General features: G+C 41.5%; 1 protein-coding gene across 1 annotated transcript; it reads left to right on the top strand.

Moving 5' to 3' along the window:
* The first annotated feature begins 4,594 nt into the window (after positions 1-4,594).
* Positions 4,595-21,823, top strand: OVCH2 (ovochymase 2). The gene is made up of 14 exons (XM_028517739.2): positions 4,595-5,094; positions 7,174-7,283; positions 8,926-9,017; positions 10,553-10,725; positions 11,072-11,167; positions 11,414-11,565; positions 12,173-12,362; positions 13,426-13,449; positions 16,941-17,031; positions 17,148-17,272; positions 17,985-18,125; positions 18,485-18,615; positions 20,680-20,773; positions 21,285-21,823. Exons 1-14 carry the CDS (start codon positions 5,007-5,009, stop codon positions 21,428-21,430), a joined length of 1,653 nt encoding a protein of 550 aa, XP_028373540.2. The 5' UTR covers positions 4,595-5,006; the 3' UTR covers positions 21,431-21,823.
* Positions 21,824-26,430: the final 4,607 nt, after the last annotated feature.

The following is a 26,430-nucleotide window of genomic DNA, read 5'->3' as shown; positions in this document are numbered from 1 at the left end:
TTGGAATACAAGACCTTAAGTACCTCACACCAGCTATACACAGGTTTGCTAGCATTCCACTGGAAATCCAATGGGAGGAAATCCAATGAGATGGGGACAATTAGGTGTGTTTACATATACCCACACCACCGTGCTGCCTGAGATATTCATTAAGGTCTCGGGGGCTTCATTTATTCTCTTCATTATTTGCATACGAGTATCACGGTGCATAGATCTAATTAGTTTTGAAACTTGATTTGGAACAACAGAATTAATGTAGGCTATGCTTGGATCATCTGAGATATTCCTGAGAAGCAGCTATGACCTAGAACAACTGTCCTTTGGTTCATACTTAGTGGCACCTTAGAGAGCTGCAGGAAAAGCCATGATGCCTTTGTCTGTGTGAAAGTGACCCACAACTTAACTCACTCAGCCTTGGCATTTCCCACTTATCATACAGATTCCATCCCACCCCAAGGCTGGACTCTTTAAATACAGAGATGCAGTTATTGCAATTATTCCTTTTTCTGCCCTACATTTATCTTTCTCCCAATCTCCCTTTCCACATAAGCCAAGAATTTCTTCCTTGTTCCTCATTTCCATGTGGTTTTCCATAAGCAATGCTACTGTCTGTATTGTTCTGAAATTGCCTTTTTTGTTTAAAAAATTTTTTAGATAATTCCATGTAAGTATATATTAATTTCCTTCATTCTTTGTAATGATTCACAGTACTTCAAATTACCTATTTAACTATATCCCTGCTAGTGCTTCACTGTGTTCATACACCAGTTAGTTTCCCTGGATGTAGTCTACAAAGTGAAATTACTGGCTCAAAAGTTTTGCATAATTTAAATTCTAATACATACTGACAAATTACACTTAAAGAAAATAAGCATAATTTTAAAATTTGTGCTTTATGTTAATAATCTGTTAGATCAAATTTACTTTTTTATTTTGTATTTTACCTACCAATTTCTGAAAGCCTTGCATTATGGTTGTTGATTTTTCAATTTTTCATGAATAGAGGACTCAAGGGCACAAACAATGGGGGGGGGGGAGATTGACTGTGGGCATGTGGGGAGACAGGCAAGAGGAGAGCAATGGGGGAAAAGGCAGGACAACTGTAACTGAAAAACAGTAAATAAAAAAATAAAAATGTCTTATATTATTTATCAAATTTTTATTTAAATAATTTAAACACTGTAATTAGGTATATAAATGTTTAAGAACTTCTATAACTTTCATGTGAATTACATCTATTATTTTTATAAAGCCTTCAAAAATATGTGCCAATTTATTTCCCATCAATAGTATCTGAGAGTATACATTCCCTCACTCCTTAATTGTTGATATTATCAAATTTATTCATATGCTATGAATGTGATTTAATATGACAGATGATTCAAGTTTTCTGTTTACCATGTTTTCTTTGTTGTTGTTTTCCTATCATTATTTTACTTAGGTTGAATCCGTTTTCTTTATACTATATTAATAGAATGTATCCATCTTATTTCTATTCCTCTAATAGTTAAAAGTCCTCAAGTTTTAACACTTTGTTCACATTTTCTACCAATTCTGGAATTAATTAGTTTCTATATCCTACCATCAAATTAAACAAAGATCTGAGCATGCCTATATCTCCCTCCCTTCCTTCTCTTACCACTCCCCATCTTGTCTGTTAAATCATTAGGAAATTTGGCTCAAATTATTATTTCTTATCCACAGTTATTTAGACTTTTATTTGTTCCTTTGTGAGCAAAGGAACACTTGCCCTTAAGTTCTCTTGTTCTTCATCCAGAAAGATATGACTTGTAATTAGTAAAATTTCTGAGTCTCTCCCTGCTGTAAAAATATATTTATATTCCCTCCTATTTGAATCATGTATCATTTAAGTATAAAATTCTAATACATAATAACTTTCCATCTCACAACTTGGAGGTGCTTCCTTATCTTCCTGCCTCCCATGTTGCTGATGAAAAGTCTGATGTCAATGTTTTGTTCTTCTGTAGCTAATTGTTATTATTTATAGAAACTTTGAAAATATGCTCTATGACATCACACAATTTTGATGGTAGTGCTTTCTTGTCCTTTATAATTTGTACTTAAGGAGACCTTTCTATCTAAGGACTCTTGTCTCTGTTCAGCACTGAAATTTTTTCTTTAATTCTTTCATTTGATATTGCTTTTCCACTCCCACTCCTCCATTCTCACTCTCTCTTCTGCCACTCCCACTAGATGGTTGCTGGAACTTCTTGATCTATCTTCTCCATCTCTTTCACATTTTGGGCTGCACCCTGGGCATATTTCCTTCTCACTAGGGAATCTTTCCTGTGTCCATCTTGACATTCAACCCATCTGTTAAGGTCTTGCTTTTTATTCCAACAATACCTTTTTATTTTCTACTATCTCAAGCTGGTTCCTACTATGTAATAGTTTCTCATATTTCTCTGAGTATATTAACTACACTTATTCTAAAGTCTTCATTCTAATTAATTTACCAACTCATTTCTTTGGGAGTTGGATCTTCTGGTGATTACAGTTGGTGCCTCTTTTTCATGGTATCGCTTTTTTTCCTCAACAATTAGCTCTTTCTTATTGTTTGCTTCACTTTGTACTTCTGATTATCTACTAGCCTTTATATGAATGTCCTAAATACCTATCACAGCCAACTCAGTGCCCCTGAGATAGAGACAGGATGTATTGTCAGGAAGCAAGTCCCAGGGGCTGGATATCTGGACCTGTCTGCTTCTCATTCTTCTTGGATGTTACCAGCCACATGAAATGCTGCCTTGCCCCTTGGGCCCAAATATTCCCTCATATGTTCCTACCAAAGGAAAACACTGAAAATGATTCTTGCTTGATGTGTCATTTTCTCAGGCTGCCAGTTTAATCCAAATCCTAGAGGGGAGTCACCAATTGTCTTTATACACACCTGTTTACCTCCTGTTGTCACAGGAGGGGACACAAAACTGAAGGCAAGTGAAAGGTAGAGACTGTGAGTTTAACTGTAAAATAATTATGGAAAATCAGAGAATGCCATGAGGGCAGTCAAAAACAATGAAGGTGGTTGTTTTAAAATATCCGGTCTTAAAAGGGAAGAAATGATTTGGAAATGAAAGGAGAAACAGAGGGAAACTGAAAAGAAAGGATTAATTCTCCTCCCTTACCTTATGAGTCTTAAAATGCAAATGGTAGGATTCCTGTGAAGACAAAAGATTTAGTTATGTCCAGGAATTCCAGGAATGTTGGGAAAGGAAGAGTGGGAAGGGTGTTCCCAGAAGTAGTAGACACAGAATATGGTCAGCAGAGAAACAAACTTGGGCAAAAAGAAGCAGATTGGGAAGGAAAGAAGGAAGAGGGAAATGGTATATGGATTTCTCTGATGCAGGACTCTGCAAAGGCAGGAAAAAAAAAATCAAACACTAGAATGAAGGTAGAAGAGAGAAATTAAACATGGGTTGTGTCTGCAAATGAAAGAGACAGAACTAGTCCCAAAATTCTAGGTGAAGACTTCCTGTTATGCTCCAACCTCTGCAGGCTTTCTCCTAGATACTAGTTTTTATGAAGATCAAACTTTGCGGCCTGAGGGAGGAAAAGGGTCAGGGAAGATGTAGGTGAGCGAGAAAGCCAGAAAACAAGATAATTTAGGACAATAAAAAAATCTCCCACAAACATTAAATGAGGAGGGAGGTTATATTTTTGCCATGGAAGTCAATATATCCCTTTCTGCAAGGTACAATTTATTATAATCCCTAGGACTCTAGGAGGCTTGGATAGCTGGTCTTATGGAAATCCTACAATTTGCATTTCTAAGACTCATAAGGTAAGGGAAGGAGAATTACTCCTTTCTTTTCAGATCCTGGTATACTGTTCCTGAAGATGAAAGATTTTTAACAGTAAGAGAAATAACAGATAACACTCTGAAGAGATGAGAGAATCAAAGCTTTACTGACCAACTTCATGTTGTTACTGAGTGTGCTGATAGTACTGGCAGTTGCCTTGTGGTATCGCTACGTGTGCCGATACAAGAGCTTAAAGGAAACGTCTTCTGTGAACAAAGGAATAAACAACTGGGGCTTTGAGTGTCCTTCTTTCTGTAAGGACACAGTCTTGACTGTTTCTTAAATTTGCAGTTCTCACAAATTTTAGATTTTAAAACTTCTCTGTTTTACATTTATGTTATTTGTATGTGTTCAGATTTTTTTAAATAGATTTATTCAGTACAAAGGCCAAGCTGCCACAAAGAAGTTAGGGGCTTCCATTTTGGGTAGATAACTTGTAAAAGTTGACAGAAAAGTCTCATATTCCTAAGTGGTCATAGATAGCACCAGCCAATCCACAGCTGTTTCTTACACATTAACCATGTGTCACAAACTTGGCCAGGGAAGAGGACTTGCACATAATCCCTGCTACATCATCTACCAGGTGTAGAAGTAAAGGAGATTTAGTGTTCACCTCCTATCAATACAAAACAGTAGTGAGAGAATGAAGAATCACCAGTGCCCCAATGGACAGCACCCTAACTGAGTGACTTCCTGACTGGACTACCAAATTTACATGTGAAAAATAAGAGAAAGAAAAAAAATGTTTTAGCGTATTCTCATGGGTTGTTTGCAAGCATATAGTAAAGTCTATTCTTGCAAACATGGACAACTTTGATATCCAATCCTATTGTAGAAAGTGGTAACTTGTACTAAGAAGCAAGTGATGTTTGCAGATGTAAACCTTAGACACCAACCACTTAGCTAGCCTGACAGACTCTGAGAAACAGTGAATTGATATGAGTGTAACGGGGCGTGTAATATTGCTCAATCAAGATTATGCTTCTGCAGTTGACTCCCACATCTTACAAAGGTCTTTGCAAGAAATTACATTCAGAAACATCATAGGGACATGGTTGAATGCTTCAAGTCTTAGTTAACGAATAACCTCCTTTTAAATTGGCTTTTTTGCTGGTCTCACAAGGCTTTCTATTTTGGTTCCCTTGAGTCTCTTTAAAATTTCAGGAAGAAACTCTGAATCTCAAAATGCCTATGAGTAAGAATAAGCTGGTTTTACTACTTGGAATGATCTGTTTGGAACAAGATAAATCTGCAACTATTTCTCTTTCCAAAGGTAAGTTCCAAACAAGCTCTATAATTATTTTTGTCTGAAGGAATAACCTTTGCTGGCTCTGAGCATCATCATTCCAGTCCACACTTCTTTGGGAAAACTGGAGAAGCAAACATATTGTGGAGACTTAATTGTTTTCCATGTAATTATTTTGGACTTTCCTTCTGAAATCAGCATATAAAACTGGGAAAGATGTTTGTAGAATACAATTTGTACAAGTTGCATTGATTTGGAAAAAAAACTGGGATTGTTCACTTAGTTGAACATATTGCACAGACCCATCCTCATTCATGGAACAAATTCAGGAAATAGCACAAATTTGGAAGCATTTGTAATATTTTGGAAAACTGCCATGCTGGGAAATATGAAGCATGTTCACTGTAGTGTATTATAAATGGTCTTTTTGCCTCCAGTGAAAGCTGAGAATAGTTCTCTGCAGGCTTCTCCACAGTCAGATCTGTGCCAGCCCTGAGAATCATGTCTTCTGTGTTTGCTCCAGAGTTCAAAAAATAGTATGTTTTACATCTGAAGTATTTATGATTCATTCAGCTGAAACAGAAAATCAGCTTTTGATCCTAACGTCATGTCTGCATTGGGTTCAGAATCGAAAGGCTAGTGTTGCATCCATGCTTTGCCATGAATTAGTCATGCATGTCTTTGATTCTTTGTTTTCTCATCTTCAGGGTGGAGGTAATAGTGCTTGATTCACAGGCACAGGATGGGGGAGGGGCTAAAGGAGATGTTATTTGAAAGAGTTTTGTATATTTTAACATATTAATCTAAACAGCCGTGCTCTCAAGGGTATGTTCTCAAGGAAAACTTTTGGTTCATCCACTCAACTTTTCCAAGTGTCCACTCGATGCTAGGAATTGTGCCAAACCTTGGAAATACAGAGATGAATAAAGATGTAGGGTTTTTTTTCCTCAAGTAGTTCACAGTCCAATGAGGAAGACAGACAAGCAATTCACTAACACAATATTGCATGGCAAAATTATAAAAGCAGAGAGGAAAAAAGAGTACTACACAGGAAAGAAGAGAGACACTTAATGCACATCTTGAGGAAATCAAGGAAGACTTCTCAGTTGAGGTGATCTCCAAGCAAAGAACAAGGATCAGAGGACTCAGCTAGGCAAAAAAAGTAGGGTGATTATGAACCAGGGTGTTCTAGGCCTTCCTAGAAAACATATAGAAGCAAATGATCTGCAGTAGGGACAGAAGACAGTGAATGACCAGGCAGTTGCAAACATCTTTAATCCTACCCATTTCTTAGTTGAGGAGATTGAGGATAAAATTGAGGATAAATAAGTAAATGCAACTTTTTCAGGGACAAAGTCTTTTCCACAAAGACAATAAAATTTTTTTCTATTAACTGGAAACTCATCTATCCTAACACAAGCCTGGTGTATGTGTGAATCAGGACACAGTCTTCTCTCCACTTCACTCTCCTTGAATAATCTGCTACTTTCTACCCTCAGATAGAATTAAATCCAATATCTGACTGTATATCAGGTGCCACAGAACATGGTCTCAGACTCAGCCCCCTGAGGGGAGCAGAGGAGATGATGCACACACAATTACAATTTTAGGCAGATTATGGCATCATCCACTCAATGGACTAACTGAGAAACTTCTATACCTCAGGAACTGTTAGATATTGTGGATATAGGTATTTCTAAGATTAAGTTCCTGCCTTTGAGGAACCCACTGTCTAGTCAGGTTCAAAGACATAGAAATAACCATAATGCATACAATTAATGTCATAGAAGTATAGAGTGCTGTGAGGAGACTCGAAGGGTCCAGATTGCTCAGAAGAAAAGGGGGCTGCACCCCTGCTAACCTAGTGGAGATCTACCTCTGGCTCTTAATCTTCATATCATGATATGCATGTTCTATGTGACAAAAGCTGAATAATCCTTTGTACTGCCAATGACAGCAAATCCCACAATTAACTTAAAACCATTTTGTAATCTTTCTACATGATCCATGTCCCACAGTCTTTTCTTGCTCAGAAGAGTTCCCTGTATCTCTCAGTGTTAGAAGCTATCTAATCACTAATTTTACTTATTCTTTTCTTTTCCCCAGCTCCCACTTGTGGGCAGAGTTTGGTAAAGACACAGCCTTGGAATTACCTTAACATTTTCAGTCGCATTGTTGGGGGAAGCCAAGTAGTAAAGGGCTCTTACCCATGGCAGGTAAGACTCAGATAACATTCTCTGATGGGTAAACTATAAGCTGTCTTGGGATTGGATCTCTTAGAATCACATGCCACTCATCAGTGTGCTCCACTCTGCCTAGCTCATCACCAGAGATCTCATGAGTGTGTGTAGGGATTCAAGTCCCTCATGGTGTGGACAAGTTAAGGTCCAGAAAAAGTGTGCCCAGAATAGTTACATGTATATTGCCTTGTTCCAAAAATTAAAAATGCCATCCCAAACTTTCAACCCCTAAGACAAAAATCCCACTTCAAGAAGATAAAAAATGTTTAAATTTATAATTAAAAAGTAATGTGCTGACTCAAAACATATATTAAAAATATATTTATATATTTATAGTTAAAGATGACCAGGGAGCTTAAAGGTGTCATTTCCATAGGTCTACTTTATGCCTGAGGTATAAGGTTTGTACCTATACCATAGGACCTCTCAGGAAATAATCAAGGCTACTGCCTTCTTAATAGCTAATATCCTGAGAATTCTGTCTCAGTCTAATTTCTTTATCCTCCCATGCCATAGAAATGTCTCTGTGCTTCTGTCCCTAGCCAATTGTGTTTACATTTATTGTCTTTGAATATCTTCCAACTTTCTTTATCCTTAGAGTCATACTGTATTCTTGCCATTTAATTATGTGAGAAGAGTGAAAGCTCTTTATTTTTATTTCTCTTGAGTCAGTCATATTAACTTTTAGGTGAGTAGATATTTGGTAATGGTTGGTTGACTGAGTTTGTATTCACTGGGTTGATGAATTAATTACTTGGTTAAAGAGTTGGTTGATCAGTTAGTTCCTTACTTGGTCAGTTGGTTGGCTAGTAAATTTAGAAGTTCCTATTGAAGTCATAGTCAGGGAGGAATCACTGATTTTTTTACTTATTTGCTCTTCATTCTGTTCTTAGCCTTTTCTCTGCATCAAATATTTTTCAATCACTCATTGAATAATTTTTGGTCAAAAAGAGAACAATTCTAATAAATCACTTACTTTCTTATTCCAACAATGGAATTAAAAGTATTACCTGTATTCTGTAAGTAATTTTAGAGTCAAATCAAATATCATGAACAGGATAAACCAAAGATAGAGGCAGGGTACAAAAAAAAATGGCTGAAAGAAACTGTAGAGGTCAAATAGTTAAGAGTACCAGAAGAGTGTAGGTCCAGACCATTTTTCTAAGAAGCTTGGGGGGACTGGGGCATGTGTTGAAGGCCTCCCTTAGCTCTCTCACCTTGCCGTTGTCTCAAACCTGTTCATTTGGACTCTGCTATATCTTACAATTCTTTTTCTTTCTCTTCATTCACAGGTATTATTTACATTGTTACAGTAACAGTATGAATCAACACTATTATAAAAATAAATTCACACCAACAACTCACACAAAATAAATACTTACAGTCAATTATCTGAAATTAGCCACCTCTCCTGTGAACCAGGGCCAAGAAGCTGTGGTTCCAGCACTGCTCTTTTTTTCTGAGCTGTAGGGAAATGGGTTTAACACATTCACAGGCTGTGATTTCTAGTATCTGTGAAGAAGACATCTGGGCCTGTTTTTCAGAATATGTCCAGTCTTCAGGTTTTGGGGGACCCCACAGCATTGACTCGCTCTTATTTAAGGTCTTTGCATTTCAGGTGTCTCTGAAACGAAGGCAGAAGCATATCTGTGGAGGAACCATCATATCCCCGCAGTGGGTGGTTACAGCTGCTCACTGCGTTGCAAGCAGGTAGGGGAAAGCCCAGCACCTGGATACAGGTCAGGTCACCCTTCTTTTCCCTCGGAATCTGCAGCAAGAACTCTTGAAACGGGAACTGTGTGGTGTATGCTTTGGCGAGAGAACATCTTAATTGTGTAACCCAAGTAGGGCCTAGTGATGTTGTCAGAGAGCACTCGACTTGGTAGAAAACATGCATCTCTTGAGGAAGTAGAATAGTTACATACGAGTGGAAGTTAATAAAGATTAATATCCAAATGAGAAAAAAGTATCACAAAGATAATATTTGTGAAAATTCTCTCCTAGTTTCCCTAAATTTCAGTGAAAAAAATCATGCAGTTCACTAATGCATCTTAAGAACTGGATGAGAGAACAAAAGGAGGCCAGTAAAACATAAAGAAGCTTCCCATATCTTCTTTCAGGATTGATCCTGCCTCTATGAGCTCCAATCTACCAACTTCCATCATTTATACCCTTTCCTGTGTGTGTTCAAATGTTCTGTTGTTGCCAGTGCTCTTGCAATCAAGATCATGTTCCCATATTTGCCCTATTTCAAATCTACAAACATCTGCTGGATATTAATTTGGTGCTGGGCACTAGTGGGTAGCAAGGAAACAAAGATGAGTGAAACCTAATTCCTACCCAAAGAAAGTTGACAGTTTAAAGAAGAATCAACTGATAATTCCACTGTGATGTGGCAGGTCGTTAGACTAGCGAGTTGCTAAGCATTAAGTTAGGTACTTAATGTAGCCAAGAGCCAGGAAAGTACACCAAGACAAAATTATGCCCTTCCCATTTTTTTAAATAAACTCATCACTTTGGGGAATGAAAAGTCTCAAAATGTGGCAAGCCCAAAGATCTTAATCCATCTCAATTCATCCCATCCAGTTCTTTCAGGTAACTTTGCTTCAGGAGGGGGAACAGAATGGTCTTTCCCGTGTCATGCCAGGTCTCTAAATTACAAACATAAAGGAGGCAAGGAGAAGATCCCTACCTCCCACTGCTGTAGTCAGTCCCAAAGCCCTGAGAGTGCATGCTCTCTGGGATGTGAGAGTTATGGTGCTACTACGCCCTTTACAATATACTTGTCCATTATGCATTAGATCTCTCACAGTAAAAAGCAACATATTTTGTGGGGATCACAAATCATTTGCTGATAGTGAGGCCAGGCCAACCACCTAGGGTAGCTAAATAAAGTCTACTCTAGCTTTAGACCCCTGAATTAATATATATGCATGCATGTATGTATGCATGTATTATATATTAAAGGTATATATGTATCTTTAGACATTTTACAAATAACATTGCAAAGTATTCTATTTATTATGTCATTGACTCCACAAAACCATTCTTTACTACTCCCCTACTCACACTGAGAACTTCTGCATTTTTATTAAGAGTGTTAGAATTATTCTTACTTTCTCTGTTCAGCAGCCATGACCCCAGTTATCCATCCATGCCACTCTGAGGAGGCCCATTTGTCAACCATTACAACTGTACTCAGAGGCTCAATGAAATCAATTCATTTCACTGCTTCCTCTTCATAGAAACAGTGCATCAGCTTTGAACATTACTGCTGGAAAACATGACTTGAGCCATACAGAGCCAGGAGAGCAAACCCTCACCATTGAAAGCATCATCATACACCCATTTTTCTCCACCAAGAAACCAATGGACTATGATATTGCTCTTCTGAAGATGGCTGGCACCTTCCATTTTGGTAAACATTTCAGGCTTACTCTGAATTATCTATCCCATGTTCTCCATAAATTTGTTGTATGGCACATTCCTTACAGCATATGTTATGCCTGACAATTCAGGGTCAAGGACATCGAGACACAGATTTGAGGTGGAGGGCCCCCTATTTGAAATGCTTTTGCTTGTAGCTTCAGATACAGGATTATGTAGAGTCAGGAGAGGGTCTGTCTTTGTCTGACAAGCAACACCTGAGTATTAGGCAAAACTATCACAACTCTTCCAAGCTCATGAGGGAACCACATAGATGTCGGCTGATGAAGGGCTTCTGGTGTCCTCCCCTCCATGCCTTGCCTTGCTCTTTATTTCAGGCCAGTTTGTGGGACCCATGTGTCTTCCAGAGCCAGGAGAACGGTTTAAGCCTGGACTGATTTGTACAACTGCAGGCTGGGGACGCCTGACTGAAGGTAAGGATTTCTATGCCCCTACCCTTAATCAGATGTCTGGACTTTCTGTTGGTTAATCAGAAAATAGAAATTTTAATCTGTTTTTTTTTAAATAATGGTGTAAACATTTTTAAAAACAGAGAACAACAAGATGTATTTAGAAATTCAGGTCTTTCCAGAAGGCACAAGCCTGAACAGGGCAGGCACCTTCAACTCAGAAAGGGTAGACGAGTGCCCTGCTGGGGGTCTCATCTCTGTGTTTTCTAGATGGCATCCTCTCACAAGTCTTGCAGGAAGTGAACCTGCCCATTCTGACCCAGGAAGAGTGTGCAGCAGCTCTGTTAACCCTAAAGAAACCCATCAGTGGGCGGACCTTTCTCTGCACAGGCTTTGCAGATGGAGGGAGAGATGCATGTCAGGTAGGTGGGAGCAGCTGAGCTGATGGGTCCCAGGCAGGGCTTCCCTCAGCATTGTAGGACTGGACTTGGAAGACGGGTCAAGAGTGACAGGAGAGGTCGAGTCAAAGTAGAGGGACAGTTTAAACCACCTGTTTATACCAGGGAGGGTAAATTCAGAGGAGGTCTTCCACTTTTTGCAAATGACTAAATAACAGATAATGCCAATAATATCTCTCAAGAATGGCTGGCTCTTTCCTATTTAGAGACTTCTAGTTCATGTATAAGGGGAAATTTACTTTCCCTCCATCCTTCCTGCTGACCAAAACCTGAGCTCAATTTTGCTATGGGGCAAGACTTCTCTGAGCCTGTGAGATGAGACAGGAAAAGGAAGAAAGCCTGATGCTTGATGAAAGTCTAGGATGGGAAAGAAGGAAATGGAGCTGATAGGCTCCACTAATAGATGAGGATCTAATGTGAATTGTGCTTCCAGGCCTCAGTCCAAACTATTAGAAGTAAAGAAATGTTATTGATCCTCATCGAGCATCTGTATGGGTGAAAAGAGTGAGCACTTTGGGGCTCAGTATCTGATGAGTTACCAGTGATGGTAACAGGCTTTTTCTGCCTACAGGGAGATTCAGGAGGTGCCCTCATGTGTCGGAACAAGAAAGGAACTTGGACTCTCGCTGGTGTGACTTCTTGGGGTCTGGGCTGTGGTCGAGGCTGGAGAAACAATGAGCAGAAAGATGATCAAGGATCCCCTGGGATCTTCACAGACCTTAGCAAAGTGCTTCCCTGGATCCAAAAACACATCCAAATTGGTAATGAAGCTAGCATGTCAGGTCAAGAAGTCAGGGCCAGAAAGAGCATCCACAGAGTCTAAGCCAGTTGGGACCACTGAGCAGACAGGTTCTGCTTCTATTCTTAGCATAGCACATAAGTATTGTGATATTTCCTTAAGCTAAAACAAGAGCAAAATGTGATATGTGGTATGGCATACAAACATGTATTCGCCACTTCTCAACTAGCAAGATTCAGCAAGCAATAGTATAGATTGGTGGTTATCAACCACAGGAAATATTGACCCCAGAGGACAATGTCTGGAGACAATTTGGGTTGTCACAACTTGGAGTGGGGATTTAACACTAGCATCTAGTGGGTAGAGGCCATGAATGCTGCCAAGCCTCCTACAATGCACATGACAGCCCCCATGATAGAGAACAATGCAGCCCAAATGTTAGCAAATGCCATAGTTGAGAAGGCCTGGTCCAGATCCAGGTACCATAAGTCTGAAAAAACCTGGATCTACATGCACCCTTCTGCTAGACTGACCAGGGGGTTAACTGAAACTTCATTTATGCCTCCAAATCAAACTTCATTGTTTTCTTAACTAGTGGCTTCCAGACCCAGTAGGGCTTCTATTTTTCTAAAGGGGTTATTTCAAATTAGTTTAGTATGACTTGGGTCTGTTTTCAAGGATATGGTCCAGTGGCAGGTACCTGAGCCCTCAGTTCAAGCTGTAGCTATCCTAGCAATTCTTCTGTGGCTATAGGTGAAGCACTTCCATCTCCAGATTCCCTTCTCATGTAAAATGAGAGAAGTAGACCAGATGACCTCTTCTAGCTCTGTGCAACATCCATGCTAGTCATGGCCTGTCATTTAATTTACCTATTTAATAAAGAGAGTGAAGTCATGTCCTTAAAACAAAAGACCAATTTTGCTTTGTCAATGTATTCCTTCTGTTCTTTCCACAGATTAGAGTTTCATTAGTTGCATATTGACTAGAAAAATCTCTACACTTTTAAGCCAGGGAGATGCTAACTTCTTGAAATATTGTTTAGAATACCACAAACCTTGAATTGCATCTTCCTTTTTCTCTCCCAGGGAAGCAGAGAAAGAGCTCCAGAGGTGAGTATTTCTCCAGCCTGCTCCCCTAGAAACATGACTTAATATCTAGCATTTCTGAATATCAGTCCCCCTTATAATCAAAAGTCTTCCTCTGCAGGAGCTGTCCTCGCTCACTAGGTATAAAACCACTGCTTGAAAACCCACAGCCATTCCATGCCAGTCAGCACAGTCCCTCACCCAGGTGGAGCCCCAGATCCCCTCCCATTTCACATCTTGTCATTACAGAGCCCCATCTCTATTCAGCAAACATTCGCCACCTTGCTTTGGATCAGAGGCTTGAGGGAGGAGGTTGAGGCTACCGGTGGCAATAAGCTACATACCTTGGCCTGAAAGTGTCCTTATGTATCCAGGGGACTCAGCCTGGTGTTACGTTGCATGGCTGCAATGAATTCACTCTATGACTTTGGGTAGCTCCTTCCTACCTCTGGACCTCAGTTTCCTCATTCATAAAGGAAAAAGTTTGACCATCTGCAGTGGTTCTGTGAGTCTGTGGAACTACCTACAAGAAGCAATGTGAGAAAGAGTACCCAGAGAGCTAAGAGCAGGAAGAACAGGGAAGGCTTTGGAGCACAGAACATCTTCTAAGTTGACCCTTAAAGGACAAAGAAGAAGTAGACATTTGTCAGGTGGAAATGGGATACAGGTAAAGAAAAATATGTATTCCAGTTGTTATCCTGGATGGATACCAAAGGATGGAGATAGAAAGATGGAGGTTGTAATGGAGACCAGTGAATCAAAGCAGCTGAAGTGTAGGATATGTGATGGGGTCTTACTAGAAACACAACTTGAGACCAAATGTTTTTAAAATACATTTTACTGATTATGATATTAGAGTTGTCCCATTTTCTTGCCCCTTTATTTCCTTCTGCTCTGTATGCCCCTCCCACCAGCATTTCCCAAACTTAGTTCATGTCCATGGTTTGTACATATAAGTTCTTTGGCTTCCCCATTTCCTTTACTCTTCTTAACCTCCCTGTCTATTCTATCTCCATTTATTCCCTGAACCTTTTCTCCCATCCTGCCTGCCCCCACTGATAACCCTCCATGTGGCCTCTATTTCTGTGAATCTGTTCCTGTTCCAGTTGTTTGCTTAATTTGTTTTTGTTTTTTTTTAAGTTCAGTTGTTGATAGTTGTGAGTTTGTTGTCATCTTACCGTTCATGTTTTTTATCTTCTTTTTCTTAGATAAGTCCCTTTAACATGTCATATAATAAGGGCTTGGTGATGATCAACTCCTTTAACTTGACCTTATCTGGGAAGCACTTTATCTGCCCTTCCATTCTAAATGATAGCTTTGCTGGATAGAGTAATCTTGGATGTAGGTCCTTGCCTTTCATGACTTAGAATACTTCTTTCCAGCCCCTTCTTGCCTGCAAGGTTTCTTTTGAGAAATCAGCTGACAGTCTTATGGGGACTCCTTTGTAGGTAATTCTCCTTTTCTTTTGCTGCTTTTAAGATTCTCTGCTTATCTTTAATCTTGGCTAATGTAATTATGATGTGGCTTGGTGTGTTCCTCCTTGGGTTCAACTTTTTTGGGACTCTCTGAGCTTCTAGGACTTCCCAGAAGTCTATTTCCTTCACCAGATTGGGGAAGTTCTCCTTCATTATTTTTTCAAGTAAGTTTTCAATTTCTTGCTCTTCCTCTTCTCCTTCTGGCACCCCTATGATTCAGATGTTGGAATGTTTAAAGTTGTCCTGGAGGTTCCTAAGCTTCTCCTAGTCTTTTTGAATTTTTGTTTCTTCCTTCTGTTCTAGTTAATTTTGTTTTTTCTTCCTTCTGGTCCAAACCATTGATTTGAGTCCTGGTTCCTCTCCTGTCACTGTTGGTTCCTGTACATTTTCCTTTATTTCACTTGTCATGGCCTTTACCTTTTCCTCTATTTTGTGACTATACTCAACCATTTCTGTGAGCATCCTAATTACTAGTGTTTTGAACTGTGCATCTGATAGGTTGGCTATCTCTTCATCACTTAGTTGTATTTTTTCTGGAACTTTAATCTGTTCTTTTGTTTGGGCCATATATTTGTGTCAGCACACTGGTTATGTTGTAAGGGGTGGCACCTTAGGTATTCACCAGGACAGGGCAACCCAGGTTGCTGTGTTGCAGTACTGTATGTGGTGGGGGGGGGGGGCAAGAGGGAACAATACCAACTTGCTTGGCTCTCAATCGGCTTTCAGTCACTTCCTCCACTACCCATAAGCAAATTGTGCCCTTCTGGTGCTGATTCCCGGGTAGATGGGTTTGTGTACATTCTAGGACCCTGTGGGTCTCTCCAACAAACTCTCATGTGAGGCTGTGAGTTTCTCCTGCCACTGTAACCCCCACAGTTTTATTCAGTCATGGGCTTGAGGCTTTATTTCCCTATGCTGGAAACCTGGGTTTTGTGGTCTGTCTCACTCCCCAGTTGTTCCTTCTGGTTTACCCAGACATGAATGTGGGACTGCCCAGTCTGCCAGTCACCCCCCTGTTTGTTCTGGTCCTTTCCACCCTGGCTGCCCATCTCTACCCCTCCTACCAATTTGGATGAATGTTTCTTCTTTAACTCCTTGGTTGTTGAACTTCCATACAGTTCAATTTTCTGGAAATTCTGGTTCTTTTTTGTTTTTAAATTTGTTGTTATCCTTTTGGTTATGTGAGGAGGCAAAGTATATCTACCTACACCTCCATCTTGGCTGGAATTTGTGTCTTGAGATCAACCTGAGACCAAATTATGGAAATTTTGAAAGCTAGTTAGAAAGATTTGGACTTTACTGATTAACAGGAAGTGGATTAATTAAATAGATTAGCTATATATTTTAGTGGTATAAGAGAAGCACATAGGGAATAGGTTGGAGGGAAAAACAATTCAAGGTAGATTTATGAGATTATGCATTAGTTCAAGAGACAAGAATGACAGCTGGACCTAAGGCAAGGACCAGAGAATGAAAAGGAGGGAATAGAATTTGTTGTTCACTTAGGTGAAGGGGGAGGAATCAAGGATGCTACCTAAGTTTTGACCAGGGGAGACTAAGAAAAGGGCACATAAACATAATCAGACCAGAAGTGCATACCCAGAGAAATTTCATTTACAGCATGTTAAGTTTCAAGGGAGATATCTAGGGGACAACTGAAAAATCAGGTCTGGGGTTCAGATGTGTGGAGGTGACAGATGAAATTGAGGATACGAATGAGACTGGTCAGAGGGCTCGGGCAGAGACAGATAAAAACTAAGGATAGAACCACCTGGGAACTGTCTGTAATATTGGAATGGAGTATGAGGTCAGAGGAACAAAAATGAAGGAGAAGAAATCATGGAATCTCAAGGCAGCAGTATCTAAAAGGAACTTAAAAGAAGAAAAGCATCTGGAAGCCTGGGCAAAAAAGATTTCATGAATAAAGGAAGCATGCATGCACACTAAGAACCACGAGTTTCCAGCATCTGTACAGGTTAAGGAAAGTGAGGGCTGTTGTGACTAGCCATCACTGTTAGCCTGATTCTTCTTCCCTCCCAGCCTCATGCAGTGAGGAGGATCGTGTGGTCAGTGAGTCTGAGGGGGAGCTGCACTTCCCAGAAAGCCCCTACCTGTATTATGATGGCAAGCAGTGAGTAGTCTCCTCTGCAACCCCTCCCGACTCCCACCTCTGGTCTGACTGTGCCCATTAACTGTGACAGCCACTTTAGGTCTAGAACAACATCCTCTTAATACATCTGCCTGCAGACTGTGTGTCTGGACCCTGTTGGTACCAGAGGAAATGCATGTGTTACTCAGTTTTTCCCACTTGGATGCAGAGTCTTGTCACCACAATTACCTCTCAATATGTTCTTCAGAAGACAGACTTACTGGTGAGTGGATTTTCACTTTGTCAAATGGACACTAGTGCTAGCAGGGCCTGGTTACAATATGTCTGGCATGGAGACATCTGTAAACACCACACTTCCTGTCTCCAGTTTTTGAGACTCAGAACTGACAGTAGGAAAGAACTAAATCAGGCCACAGTGCATTGTATTGGCTGCATCTGCTTCCTATGGAACCAGGCTTCCTACCCTCTCTTGACAGACCTGGAGCCCATTGGGAGTAAAATGAGGACATACTGCAGGAACTCTAGGGGCCTCCTGGGCAGCTTGCTGATTTTCTAGGCATGGAAATGACCTGCCTTGTCCAGCTAAGAATAGAAATGTATACTCGTGTGTAGAAGGGAAAAGTTACTTACATAAAAAACAGAAATGAAGGAGAGGGTTTTTTTTTTTTGGTTCTTAACTGGAGGTGATTTTGCCTCCCAGAAGACACTTGGCAATGTCTTAGAAGCGTTTTGGTTGTCACAGCTGGAGCAAGTGTCACTGGCATCTAGAGGTTAGAGGCCAGGAATGCTGTAACACTTTCTATAATGCACAGGAACCTGAACACAAAGAACAGTGCAAAGTGTCGGTAGTGCCAAGGTTGAGAAACCCTGCTTTAAACAGTCCTGCACTATCACAACAACTAGTTCAGTTCTCCTGAAGTCTTTGAATGGTGCTGTTTTCTAGACTCTACACAGAGAATCTTCTTGTGTTGCAGGGAAGTTCTGTGGAGAAAGGCTTGCTTCATCAGTTCTTGTTGCCTCCAACTCTTTAAGACTGAAGTTCTTCACTGATGCCACAGATTATTCCACCGGGTTTAATCTCACCTACAAAGCTCTTAAACCCAGCTACCTTCCTGGTAAAACCATTTATTTTTATTACACACTCTGCAGGACTTCTGTAGAAGCTGAGGCCCCATAGGAATTAGGTGAGGGGCAGGGAGCTCCCTCCCAAGGCCCACCTGGCTCCACAATGCCGAGGGGCATGGGCCCGTGAGGTGGCAGGAACAGACATGCCCATGGTCCTGCTATTGCACATGCAAGTGTGGTGAGAGGGCCTAGAGAATTCTGGAAAATCAGTGCATGAGCCTCGTCCTTCCTGTTGGTTCTGCTCAAAGATTCGGTTCATGCATCATCTGTGGAAGATGGGAGGAAAAACAAAGGGGTTCCTCTTTGCTTGGCTGATGCCACTGTTCAGATGTTTCCTCTTGTGTTTCAGATTCAGGTTGCAGTTCCTTAACTGTCCTTTTTGAAGAAGGCCTCATACAGAGTCTCCATTATCCTGAAAACTACAATGACATGGCCAACTGTAACTGGGTTTTTCAAGCCCCCAAACATTATCTAATTAAGGTACTGACTCTGTTACCCTTACTTTGCTATGGTATCTCCAGAGAACAGCTAACTAAGCACCACTAAGACAGAGGTTTTTATCTGACTTATTCACTGCCATATACTTAGTGCATAGTACCTGCTACCTACTACCTGGCAAACGAGACTACCGACAAACACTTGTTGAGTAACAGACCAGCCTGTTTCCTCCTGTAAGTACTCACACTTACCACCAGATGGCAATTGCACACTTGATATTTTGTTGAAATGCTGCCTTAAATTTTGTACCTGGTATACTGTTTCATCAGTCTCTCGTCCCTTCTAGAAACACTTTGTAATTAATGGCTAACACAAGTTCATGAAAATAAGGCCCAAATCATCAAGCTCTCATGCAGAGGGACAGAGCAAGCACAGAGCAAGCAGCACAGAACAGGTTCAGGGACTCTGGCATGAGAGATGCATAGCATGTACAGGGAGGGGTGGTGGAAAGTAAGGCTCAGGTCAAAGTGTGGAGAGCCTCGAATGTCAGGAAGCGGAGTTTATTTAGTATTCGATTATTGGTGTTTGTTCATTTTTTTGTCCATTAAACACTAGTGAGCCATCTGCAGGGGAATGCCTCCAGGTAGTTAAGGTGAGACCATAGTCAGGGTGAGGATGGAACTAGGCATTTATTTAGAAGTCTTTCTATTAAAATAATCATGGAAAGCAAGAGAGTATGAAGCTGAGAGAGAAGAGTAGTAAATAAAAGGGGGAGGAGTAAGGTGAACAAGACCTCAAAGTTCTCACATGTTCAAGGGGCAAAAAGAAGCCTGAACCACAGGGGAACCAAACTGGTGGGCCGCTGTGATGGCCCAGAGCATGGAGCCTTTAACTTAACACACTGAACAAAATAAACAAAGTGGCATGGCCAATACTTTGGATTTACCACACACAGTTAGGACTTAAAGAGAAGGAGGACTGAGCATTCACTGTCCGGTCCCCACCTCATCCCTGATGAAAGGGTAGAATAATTGGATTGGACAGTGGAACAGCAGAGAGGAGGTAGGAGAGGTGGTGTCTGAAATATCAAGTCAAGTCAGGTGTTAGGAGCAGAAACATCACACAGATTTTGCCAATGAGTGGGAGCAAATGGCTCAGAGAAAGTAAGCATAGATCTTTTTCTAAAAGTCTCTGAAATGCAAACACAGGGCAAAAATTTCAGGAGGAAGCAGAATTAAGGGAAGGTTTGTTATCAGTGATGGAGGATAAAAGTTTAAGTAAGAGCATTTTCCGGAAGGAGGATGAAAATAAATTTAGATGACAATCTGAACATGCCAGAGCTAGAAGTAATTTAAAAACACCTATTCAATAAATGTTCACTGAGGGCTATGCCTCAGTGAAGTGAGGCTCTCACTCCCGGCCAGGGACAGCGTCAGCCTGCAGGCCTCATCCTAGGTAGTAATTTGGAAATTAGCGCTACAAGGCATAACTATGAGCATACCATGAATCAGAGAGAAGAGGGTTCATCTCCAGAAAGCCTCCCAGTAAGAGTTTAAGAAATGTGTGAATAAGTCCTGTTTCTGACACGGATTCTTCTTCCCATGCCTGCACTCACTATGAATGATCACTCGCCTCCACCTCCATCCTCTCTTTGCAGTCCTGTGGCTTTGGCTCAGTGCTCAGGCTGCACTGCATCCCTGTCATGTGTGTGTCTAAAATCTCAAGTCCTGCTCCATCCGCCCTCTCTCCCACTGCATTTCTCTTCACACTCAGGTGGCCAGTGCCATCAAACTGCTCAAATATTGTTCTTTGCTGTTTCTTCGCTCCTTCTAGGAGGGAGCTGAGGAGATCAAATATTTGCATATTTTCCCACCCTTATATTGGGACTGTATTTGGCAGGTTAGATGATTCAGCAGTTTTGGGAGCCTGTGGTACTGCAACTTTTCTGAAGTATTAATAACTTAACCCACTCATGAAGGTCCCACTAACTTTCTCACCTAAGGTCCCATGCTAGACTGAGTTGAGCAATCTAAACTTCTCTGCTTAATTAAAATCAGGCAATGCATTCCTATTATTTACTCTGGATGTAATGTGGAGATTTCTCAGCTTTCCTTTCAGAGCCTGGAAATAGAGGAGAATGGAGACTGCACTTCCGACTACGTGACAGTGCACCAGGATGTAGAAAGGAAGAAGGAAATAGGTTTGTGCTCCTGGAACTCAGTCTCCCTGGTTTGCATTGGGACCCGGTCCTTGTTGGGAATTAAAAGGATCTGGCCCAATGGTCCTTCATTCCCCTGCACCACCTCCATCAGTCCCTATGCTCTTACCCCCGCTCCTTCTTCTCCTACATCAGGGCAGGGTGAGTGAGAGGGAGAATCAAAGTGCCCTTTGAACAGAAAATACGGAAAGCGCACATGAATAAGGGGTCAGAAGGGGAAAGTGCCACTGAAATAAGCCCTCTGGCTGGAAGCAATTCCTTTAGTGGTATTCCGAGTATGAGTGTTTGGGAGATAAACAGAATCGAAATGTTGACAGGGTTAAAAACATAGTAAAAAGAAGCCAACTGCCTGTCTATTTTGAAAACAAACAGTGAAGTCCACCAGAAAGGCTCATCTCCTAATAGTTACTAAAGGACAATTATTTTTTTCTTTACTGCAATGTCTATTTGCTGGGCCCTTGACCACATCTTGCTTGGGCTGGACTTGAACCAGCTCGGTTGTGTGGCTTTGTTGCCCCAGCCCCCGTGCTGAGCTCCTCTGGTGTAATGCTCATCAGCTTCCAGTCGGATGAAAATGTGACCTTCAGAGGCTTTCAGGCTACAGTTGCCTTCATTCCTGAAACAGGTAAGATGGAATAGGCACCAATACCTCTGGTCCACATTCTCATCCTCGTAATGTATTAATCAAGGGCAGCCTTTAGAGCCCAACATGGATCCAGTGGAATCATCTTGTGCAGCAGCTCTGTTCTATAAAGTCACCACGACACGGAAATTAGTGAATACTGAACCAGTGTTCCTAGGGGAGATCCATGGTTAGGGTCCTGTGAGCCTCTGGTTTATGTCTGTTTCTGTTGCAAGTCACCTCACTTAGTACATATGGTTAATTTGTTAACACCCAACTCACAGCCAATACCACAATAACTCAAACCTGAACAAACTTTACCTATCGCATGATCGCATGTATTTTCAAAGACATCACAGCCTCCTTGCACTTAGGAACACTAGATGGCACTTCAGCACTATGTTTAGGGCCATTTCAAATAGCAAAGTCACTGACAAAAAACACAAAAATGAAAAAAAAAAATAACCCCACAAAAAACGTGGCACTAAACAGACCATGGAAAGAACAGTTACAGCATGAGAGCTGAAACAAGAAGGCAGACTCACCTCGTTAGACCTCAGGTAGGGACATGTGTATCAGGTCACTCAAATTTTTCACAAATATCCATGAATGACCCTGAAAGCACCATAAGTACTGGTTTTGAGTTACAAATAAATGTTAGCAAGTAAGTGAATTTGCCAATCCAGAATCCACAAAGGATGAGGATCAACTGTACATCTGAATCTTGGCCTATGCTTACTAGATATATGATCTAAGAGTTGTCTTGAGACTCATTTTCTTCAGCCTTACAATGGGTGAATGACACATGCCTGGTAAGAACATAATGAGGATTAAATCAACAAGTTCATGGCATTGGACGCGGGCTCCAATATGTGAAATATCTTCACCAACCCTCAGGCCCTAGACACCTGAATTACACTGTTCCCTTCCAAGCCCTCTGACCTGTGAGTACTTTGTGCAAACCCCACAAAGCTCTCAGGTTCTTCATTCTTGTTAGGGGATAAGCAGCTACTTATGGCAAAGCCAGGTTACAGTTAAATCACTTCAGTTTTTAGTGAAAATACCCACAGAGTTCAGCTGACAGAGATGCCCTAGAATTCTAACAATAATAATTAACTGCCAAGTCCCAAGCACGGGTCTTGTCTGTGTGATCTGAACAATTATGTTATGTTTCCACCCAGCGTTAAACATCTCCAGATCAGAGGATGAGTCAATGTTTCTGGAGACATGAAATGCCCTACCTGAAGAATCCAGTGCTTCTGGTAAGCTGTTTCAGGGAATGTGACTGAGAGATACACACAGTGAATTAGCCTCGATTCAGCCAGAGAATGCCCAAAAGATATATCAGAGTCCTAAACTACAGTACCCCAGAATGTGACCTTATTTGGAGAGGGGACCTTAAAGAGTTGATCGAGTAAACTGAGGTCATTAGTGTGGGCCCCAGTGCAGGGTGACTGGTGTCCTCATAAAAAGGGGAAATTTGGATGCAGAGAGAGAGACACACACAGGGAGAACATCATATGAACGTGAAGGCAGAGACTGGGGTGATGCAGTATCTTCAAGCCAAGCAAACCACCAGAAGCTAGGAAAAAGGCATGGAACAGATTCTCCGTCACAGCCCTCAGAAGGAATCAACCCTACCAACACCTTTATCTCAGACTCCTTGTCTCCAGAACTGTGACACAATAAATTTCTGTTCTTCTAAGACACCCAGTTTGTGATAGTTTGTTGCAGCAGGTCTAGCAAGCTAATACACCAGGAATCAGCTCACATGATTGTGGGAGCTAAGCAAGTAAATCCAGAGGGATGTCAGAAAGGGAAGACAGGACGCTGGAATTCCACAGGCACAGGCCAAAGCTCTTCTCCAGAGGGGGAATTTCTACTCTCTTTTGAGGAAGCCTCAGCTCTGCTTTTAAGATCTTTCCGATTAATTAAGTTAGGCCCACCCAGATGATCTAGGATGATCTCCCCTACCTAAAGTCAATCGATTAGGAACTTTAAATCTGCAAAATCTCTTCACAGCAACATCTCGATCAATGTTTGACTGAATAACTGGGGGGCTGTATTCTAACCAAGTTGACACATCGAAAAATCCATCACCTAGAGCGCCATAGGCTGTAATCATTTCCTTTCGCTCAAAGCAACACAAATGACCCAATCACAGACCTTCCTCCAAAAGCATCATTAGACATCTCTGGGCTCCAGCTTTGCCAGCTGAAACATGGAGTGCTTCTTTAAATTTGAAGTCAGGAGTTTTTAAGTATGCATGGCATCACAAACACGATGTTTTTTATGCCCTGATTGTACCACAGGGTGCCGTGGTATAGAGGAAGCACATGAGGCTGGATTCACAAATGTGGGCTTGCATCCCAGCTTTGCTATTCTCAAGCTATGTGATCATGGACAAAGCATGAGATGAATCTCCCTGAGGTTCCTTCTCCAAACCAACATGGTTATAAAAGGATCGTAACAATTTCAAGGGTTTATGTTCCATTATGGGAAATGTTTTGTAAACTCTATAGTTCTATGAAAATGAAGGTTTTATAATTACTCTCAGAAGGGAGGCTTTAGTTGTTTGCTCTATCTTAACTTGTTCAAACTTTAAAAAACAACAACCAGAAATTGTCCTCAAAAATAAAACTCTATTTTGAAAACCTTCTGCTTTTGTCCCTAAAAGAGATAATGAAGTAGAGGCTGGGGCAAGTTGGTAAACAGCCAGAGTCCTGGGTGTAGTCAGGTCAGAGGTGGGAACACTTCCTTCATTTCTTTTGGATGCTTTCCATCTCTCCCCTTCCTGGAGGCCAACCTTTCTCCTGTTGCAGGTCAGAGGCTCCCAGCCCCAGGCTGGCTGTCCTACCCCATCCACACAGGTGGCACTATCTCCTGGAAACTGCATTCGCTGCCCCCACTTACTTCCTGTTGTCTCCACAGCCCAAGCTGTGAACTCACAGCTACTACCTTCTGGAGGCTCTCACTCAGCCCCTGCCACAACAGACGCTGTTTGGAAAGAGTTGAAACAACTGCTATAAATATTAGTGGGGAACTTGACTAACATCGCTGGTGTAGCTCTGCAGACATAGCTGCTCAGGAAGGATTTCCCCCAGGCGTGGGCGGAATGACGGGAATAGGACTCTGCAGGCTGTTCTTTTGACTTTTCCCAAACATAGTTTCTGGCAAAGTCTGGTCATTCTCAGCATCTCAAGGCTCTTGCCTTTATACAGTCTTACTCCGCTAGGCCCAGGTAAGCCTCACATTGCCAGGAGCATGCAAGATTTTCCATGCCACGTTTCCATTATACAAGTTGAGGTTAAAGACATTCCAGAAAGCAGAGTGTTACACCTTTGCTTTATGGCCACCTGCAGTGCTCAGTGGGGGGATTGTGATCACATAGCATCAACACACTTTAGTTTAAAGTACTTGAAGAGGAAAACCAAGGAAACTCCAATTCAACAAATAGTCTGCCCTGGTCATGGTGTTAAGCAGTCAAAATGGGTGAGGTGCTCCACCAGTGTTCCCTCGTAAAGCTCACCCCAGTCAACTAGATTTGTCTGCTGACATCCTTTTGTCAGGACGACATTTTTGCACAATGCACAAAAGACAGGCCAGAGCCAGGGTGAAGAGGAAGGGATGGGGTAGGTGCACACTTGTGTGGTCTGGCAGAGACAACCAGCTGGAGATGTGGCCAGGCAGCAGGAGGCTGCTGAGATGGGCTGTTCACATGAGAAAAGAGACCCATAATTATGGCAACAAAGGCATCAAAACCAGAGGGCAGGGGCACCTCCTGGCTCCTCCAATCCCAATCACAAGAAATATGTCTGTGGAATAAACCCAAGTAAAAACAAATAGGCCCTGAGAGACAAAAACAGCTATGCCCTGACCAGGTAGCTGAATTGGTTGGAGTATTGTCCTGATACGCCAGGATTGCAGGTTTGATCCCCAGCCAGGGCACAAATAAGAATCAACCAACAAATGCATAAATGAGTGGAACAATAAACTGATGTTTCTCTCTCTCTCTCTCTCTCTCTCTCTCTCTCTCTCTCTCTCTTTCTCTCTCTCGCTCTTCCTTCCTCTTAAAAAATCAATAAAAATATATATTTTTTACAAATATACTGGCTTTAAAAAGCACAGAGTTATTCTCTTACAGTTCTGGATTCTAGAAGTATAAAATCGGTTTCACTGAATTAAACACAGGACTGGTTCCTTCCAAAGGCTCCGAGGAGAAATTCTTTTTCTTGCCCTTCTCAACCTCTGGTGGCCACTGGCATTCCTTGACTTGCAGCGCCTTCCTCCATCTTCAAAGTTCACCACTCCAACTGCTACTTCTGTCATTGCCTTCTCTGTCTCCTTCTGCATCCCTCTCACAAGGACTATTGTGATGCTGGGCCCACCAGACAATCCAGGATAGTCTACCCATCATAAACTCTTAATCACAGCTACAAAGTCCCTATTGCCATATAAGGCAGCATTCGTAGGTTTGGGGGAATAAGATGTGGGTATATTATGGGGGCATACTACAATTTAGGCTTAACAGCTAACACCTAAGAGGTGGTCATTTGTTCAAGGGGTAAAATGGAAATAAATCATTTTCAAGGTTAAAAAGCTAATTAAAAGTCCACAATAGCCTGGAAATTGTTGAGAGAGAAAATGCTCTCTAAGCATCAGCCTGGTCAGGGCATCGGTTCGCCCAGGGGAGTCTCAGCAGTGAGGGAGGCTTGTATTGCTTTGGAGAAGCTGCCCTGTGGAGCAGAGTCTTATATATGCTTACATAGTAACACTGATGCTCATTCTTTCGTTTTTGCAGCAAACACTTGCTGAGGGCCCACTCTTTGACAGGTATAGGGAACTGTTCCATGTGGTATGGCAAATGTAGCCCAGTCCCTGATTTGGAAAACTGATGGGGAGCAAGTCGGCACACAGGACCCAAACCAACGGACTGGTTTCCCTGTGGGGAATCAGGCCTGCCATTGTACTTATGCTGCTGTAAGGCTTGCTTTTTGCTAAAACTCCCTCACCCTGG

Source organism: Phyllostomus discolor, chromosome 6 (assembly GCF_004126475.2).
Source record: "Phyllostomus discolor isolate MPI-MPIP mPhyDis1 chromosome 6, mPhyDis1.pri.v3, whole genome shotgun sequence".
Classification (NCBI taxonomy): Eukaryota; Metazoa; Chordata; class Mammalia; order Chiroptera; family Phyllostomidae; genus Phyllostomus; species Phyllostomus discolor.
Note: the sequence above shows the minus strand (reverse complement) of the source record. Positions and strands in the feature narration are given on the sequence as shown.

Bases quoted from the DNA above. Each gene is read 5' to 3' on its own strand.
- OVCH2 (XM_028517739.2), top strand. From the start codon at position 5,007: ATGCCTATGAGTAAGAATAAGCTGGTTTTACTACTTGGAATGATCTGT. The intron at 13,450-16,940 runs GTGAGTATTTCT...CTTCCCTCCCAG, and splicing joins GCAGAGAAAGAGCTCCAGAG to CCTCATGCAGTGAGGAGGAT. The intron at 17,273-17,984 runs GTGAGTGGATTT...CTTGTGTTGCAG, and splicing joins TTCAGAAGACAGACTTACTG to GGAAGTTCTGTGGAGAAAGG.